The sequence below is a fragment of the Trichomycterus rosablanca genome, chromosome 2 (genome assembly GCF_030014385.1).
Source record: "Trichomycterus rosablanca isolate fTriRos1 chromosome 2, fTriRos1.hap1, whole genome shotgun sequence".
Classification (NCBI taxonomy): Eukaryota; Metazoa; Chordata; class Actinopteri; order Siluriformes; family Trichomycteridae; genus Trichomycterus; species Trichomycterus rosablanca.
Genome location: NC_085989.1, coordinates 27,253,205 through 27,258,772, shown reverse-complemented (window position 1 = coordinate 27,258,772; position 5,568 = coordinate 27,253,205). Strand labels below are relative to the sequence as shown.

Below are 5,568 nucleotides of genomic sequence, written 5' to 3'. Positions count from 1 at the left end.
AAATTTTGTATTGAGGTGCTTGGGTGGCACAGCTGTAAAACATGCTAGCACACCAGAGCAGGCATCTCAAACTTGCAAGTTCAAATTTCAGCGCTGCTACTGGCAGGCTGGGCACCTATACACACAATGATTGTATTAGCTCGTCTACCGGAGAATGCTGGAGGAGATTTCTCATAACTTCTGCAGTTACGACCTCTGCTGGCTGATCAGTGGCACCTGCACAGAGAAGGGGATAACGGAGATTGTTGTGTGACACTGTGTGTAATACAGATCTCCATATGAGGTAAAAGCACAGGTGAAAGCGCCCATGTCGGAAGTGGTGTGTGTTGGTGCGGCCCTCCTGTCAGCAGCAGTAGAGAAAGCGAAATGCAATCAGGTAATTGGGTATTTGGGAAAAATACAAAAAATTTATTGATCCCTCAAATTGTGCAGCAATACTTACTAAGTATTACTTAATAATATTGGAAATATCTTCCTTGTATAACAGTATGCTGGTGCTATTTATTATATTAAAATTACACAATATATATATAGGTCTCAGTTCAAAAGCAAAATTAGCTTTAGAACAAAAACAATAAAAGGTTGTTTTAGATTTAAGTGTGTTGTTGGTTGTAATTGTTTGCAAAAGTTTGATGCAATTTAGGTTTTCAAATAGAACTGCCTTAAGCCAGGTTCTAACTGAGTTCATGAGACAGCTGATTCTAAAAATACGTCCCTTTCCTCTACCACCCTATCTCTCTCTCTCACACACACACACATACACACACACACACACGCACAGAGCATATTTCAGACTCAACACATGCTGGTACAACGAAAGAAAAGAAATCTGCCTTTAATAACATTGCTAAAAGGCTGACGAATTTTAAAAGAACGATAGAGTTGATAAAACAGCATGAAAAGCTTAAGATTTTTGGCAGCAGAGGGCTTTGGTCGAAGTGGACTATGTACGGATAATAATCTCAGTTGCCTGTCATACAATCTCTACCCTATCCTGTTCAAAGCTAGTTACCTTCAAGAGGAGGCAGATGTGCTCCATAAGCTGGTCAAGACATGGCCTCTGACCGAGCTAAACCTGCAGCGACTGCTGGGCCCAACAACAGACTGTCAGGAAGATTTCACTTCCCGCACCTGCAGTCTCTGTCTTAGAGCCCTGCTGATTGGACTGAAGGACTACGTTCTCCATGAGACCACCACATATGCCAAAGTTCTGCGTGTGGTGGATCTAACGGGTCTGCGGGACATTGAGCACTTGGTCTGCCACTGTGGAAGGTCACTGGGTCGCTGGGCACGCACCGAACTGCTTACGCGTATGTGTTATGAAACAATGGTTGCCATGCAGGCAGGCCAGGCGGCTGCATCAGCCTGGGAGGTCGAGGTGGATGTCCGAATTAATGCTTTCGTAACTGGACGAAACTATGAGGTGGTTTCCCAGGCTTTGATTCTCCTTAAGCACTGTCCGCTAAAGCTGCGCTGTGTAGGCCTGCGGGTAGACTCGCTTGGCCTGAAAAATCTCTTTTATCTTCTGCGTCTGGCCAACCCTGAGGGCATGCAGAAGCTAGAGATGGTACATAACATACGTCTAGAGGCTCCGCATCTTGAGGTGATGCTATCACAGCTGCGATTTCCCCTACTGCGCTCCCTCACATTGCCAGCACAAGCGTTGGATGTGCGTAGACTGGCTGTGTGGGATGAGGGCTTGTTTGGAGTTCTGGGAGACCTAATGAGCAAATTGGGAGAGCTTAGAGAGCTTTACATGGGCTTCTCCACCCTTACAGGACATCTGAGACAATTGCTAAGGTGAGAAAACATTGATGCTTTTGCACAGGCATAGAGTCAGAATTTTTAGTACCATAACATGTAAAAGTGACTTTCAGTAAGCACTACATGCTTGAAACATTATTATAATATAAATTATAAATGTGTCAGTATCGGCCAGGACCTAAATGATAAACTGATATAGTCTTCTAATTTTATGCCATTATGACATGACACAGATCCTGCAAGTAAACATAAAACACAAACTTCCATAAAACCTGCCATCACACTTACCAGATGTCAGTATTATTTAACATTAGCTAATCCTTTAGCTTTAACAAGAAGTTTTACAAAAACCCCAAAACAATTAAAGTCAAAAGTTTCTATAAACTTGTAAGAGATATGCATGTTGTGGCAGTTATAGGGAATAGGGAAAAACTGTCAGCTCATGCTGAGTGGAAATTTGTCCAGGCATCCAGGTATAATCCAAAAACGTAGAAAAAAAGTTAGGCTTTTAATTAGATGCTATTGGGCCTCAACTGATATTTTACTACAGTCAAGCAAGCTCTAAAATCAATACCTTAAAGCCTGACTAAAGAGAAAATTATTCTATAAACGATTTATTATGTGCAGGAAACTTAGCCATGACACAATGGCACATAATAAATAAATAAATGACATTATAGAACTTTATATACCCTTAAGTTAATAATCTAAGTTGCTGTTTTTTTATTTTGCTGATTTTTTGTGGGGTAATTTTCCCCAACATATCTTCGAAAAACCTCAATACATTTAAAAAGAATTTTTTTGAAGTATTTAGGACGAAGAGGTATGTCTAAATTATTTTGTCACAGGAAATGAACAGTCAAAGAATGGTTGAAATCCTAAATGTAATTTTACTCTAACTGTGGTGACCTTTTAGGACAGAACAATGCTATATTAAGTAAAAACAATATAACACATGAGAAATTACTTAATAACCACATCACACAACCACATTGATAAGGAATGTAAATGGTGTTTTTTTTTAATCTATGTATTATAAACATATAAACTATAAATTTAGTCAACTGCCAAAATGCATACAGCTTCTTAATGTCAATGTGAGACAATGACACTGCCAGTCTTACAGTCAAAACAATGCTAAGTGGGGTAAGAATGCAAAAATAATTAAATAATACATTGAATGGTTTAGAAAGTGTCATAGTAAACAAAAAAACTTATTTAATCACACCAAACAAAATTACATTTAGAACCTGGAAAAGAATGTGTGTTTAGAATGACCTTCCATATTATTCTTATTGACAGCTGCCAAACAAATGTGTCATGTATTTATGACTTGTTATTGTGCCATGACAACATGCTAAGTGACCTGTATTATTTCTAGTCCTCTGAACACCCCACTGCAGTGCATAGAGCTGGCTAACTGCAGTCTCAGCCCTGTGGACATGGCTTACCTGGCCAACAGCCTGCATAGTGAGTTCCTAGTAAAGTTGGACCTTAGTGGCCATGTGGTGGCCGATGTCTTTCCAAACACCTTCCGTAAGCTGTTGCATCGTTGTTCAGCCACGCTCAGATGTTTGAGTCTGGAAGAGTGTGGTCTTGAGGATGAAAACCTAGAGCTCCTTCGCCATGCTTTGGAACCCTGTCATGCACTAGAAGAGCTGAAGATTCTGGGCAACCCATTGAGCATAGAAGCTCTGCGACATCTCTTCAACATGCTAGCTCAAGGCTATCCAGCTCTAAGGTAAGGACATTAACAACAATTTCCCCCATTTAATTTTCATGTTTTACCACTGCTTATTCAGGTCAGGGATGGTTTCAAGCCTCAAAGCTCGTGTTAAAAAGAACAGGAATACATCCTAACAGAACTGTGACTTGTGTAACATAGAACTACACATATGTAACCCAAAGTATGCTGACAGCAACAGATCGATTTTGTCGTAATGTTTTTTTAATCTTCAATATTTTAATTGTTAACTCACTTTTTCAAGAACAACTGGTCAAAGACTGTATATAGAATGTAGACCTCACACACCCCACCAACCCTAGCATCACCAAAGGAATACTACTAGTACAGTAGACCCTTGAATTACGAACGGTTTACCATACAATCATTTTGGGTTAGGAACGATCTTTTTCAACTTAATGTACGAACACATTTTGGATTACGAACCGAAATTCGCGAAACACGTGACGTCACGAACAAGTTGCCTCAGACTATCTCTCTCTCTATAAATATATAGTGGGTGAACATTCGGACAGCAGACGGTGTTTTTTCTGTATTTTTTTTATATTTTGTAAAATTCAATATTAAAATGCCCCCAAAGAATGTGCAGAGGAAGCGTGGTGGTAAGAAAATGAAAAAATCTATTACATTTGTTGTTGTATAGTTACTCCTGCCAGTAGCTGTCACTGTGTATCAGACAGTGGGGACAGTGAGTGAGAGAGAAGAAAGAATTTGGCTCAGTAAAGTATTCTTTCTTTTGTGCAATTACACCTACGAAATACAACACTATTGAAATAAAGAAGGAAATAATAGAGAAATGAGAGTTAGTGTTGTTTCTGGTAGATACAGTACATTTTATATAAAAAAGAAGGTAATTTATTATGGGGTATGGTACAGCACATGTACTGTACTGAAATGTGATGTATGTGTTTTATGTACAGTACTACTGTGTATTTTTGTTTATTATTGTTTATTACAGGAATGTCTATTCTATTATTAAGATTTAAGGGAAAATATACTTGTATTTATATCAAAAAAGACCATTTAAGACATTAGAAAGGTTAGGTAAGGGGGTGGTTTAGGAGGTCTGGCACGGATTAATTCTATTTACATTATTTCTTATGGGAAAAATAGGTTTAACTGACGAACATTGTGACTTAAGAACAGCCCTTCAGAACCAATTAAATTCGTAAGTCAAGGGTCTACTGTAATACTAATACTAGTAGGTTCTCTCCCTCTCTTTTTTTTGGTGGGTCCAGTTTTCCCAGAATTACTGGGCATATTGGAGTAACATCCCAAACAGGACGCCGATAGTGCTGCTGTGGATTCAAAACCTAATGGGCTAGCACATTTTACTGCTGTGCTACTCAAGCAACAACATAAAAGTGCTGTAAAAGTATTTTATTGGACCTTTTGGTTTAATCTCCAACAATGACAGTTAATTATGGCTGACCAAGGTAGATTTGGTTCTATAACTTTGCATGAATACTAGTAAAAAAAAAGACGAAATAGCTGATATCATGTCTCATTTTAGTAAATTTATTGTCATTAGATATGTGGAGCTACCAGTGCCTCGTGACTGTTACTCTGAAGATGCAACCTACCCCCTGGATGATTCTACACTGCTGAGTTATGATCGGCAAAAGTTCCACCAAGCAAAAGTGGAACTGGTGGGCATCCTGGAACAAGCTGGTAAAGAGCATGTTGAAGTATGCACCCCACTGTTTGGCACTTATGATCCTGACATCCATGAGACAAGCAATGAGCTGGGAGTTGCTATGCTGCATACCTTAAATAATGTAATCGGAAACTTTGTACAGACTGTAACTAGTGTCAGTGAACGGAGAGAACAGAACATTAATAAATAAGCCTGGGAAATTTTAAACCTACTGGTCAACCCAACCAGATAATTCTATTTTGTTTGCTGAAATGTATCTAAATGTAGCAATTTTTTTGAAGAAAAGCAGAAATATATAAACAGACCTACAGACCTATGAATTGTGCAATATAGAATTATATAGTTTTACACACAGATGAAACGAAGTTATTGACAGCAACATATGGATGTTGTCCTATTGTTT

General features: G+C 38.7%; 1 protein-coding gene across 1 annotated transcript; it reads left to right on the top strand.

The window, feature by feature from the left end:
- Window positions 1-895: 895 nt before the first annotated feature.
- On the top strand, window positions 896-5,355 carry lrrc14b (leucine rich repeat containing 14B). Its single transcript, XM_063013245.1, has 3 exons — window positions 896-1,800; window positions 3,146-3,505; window positions 5,040-5,355. The coding sequence occupies exons 1-3, from the start codon at window positions 896-898 to the stop codon at window positions 5,353-5,355; spliced, it is 1,581 nt and encodes a 526-aa protein (XP_062869315.1).
- Window positions 5,356-5,568: the final 213 nt, after the last annotated feature.

Excerpts from the sequence above, each read along its gene's own strand:
- lrrc14b (XM_063013245.1), top strand. The coding sequence starts at position 896 with ATGAAAAGCTTAAGATTTTTGGCAGCAGAGGGCTTTGGTCGAAGTGGA. Across the intron at positions 1,801-3,145 it reads CATCTGAGACAATTGCTAAG|TCCTCTGAACACCCCACTGC; the intron begins GTGAGAAAACAT and ends TATTATTTCTAG. Across the intron at positions 3,506-5,039 it reads CAAGGCTATCCAGCTCTAAG|ATATGTGGAGCTACCAGTGC; the intron begins GTAAGGACATTA and ends TATTGTCATTAG.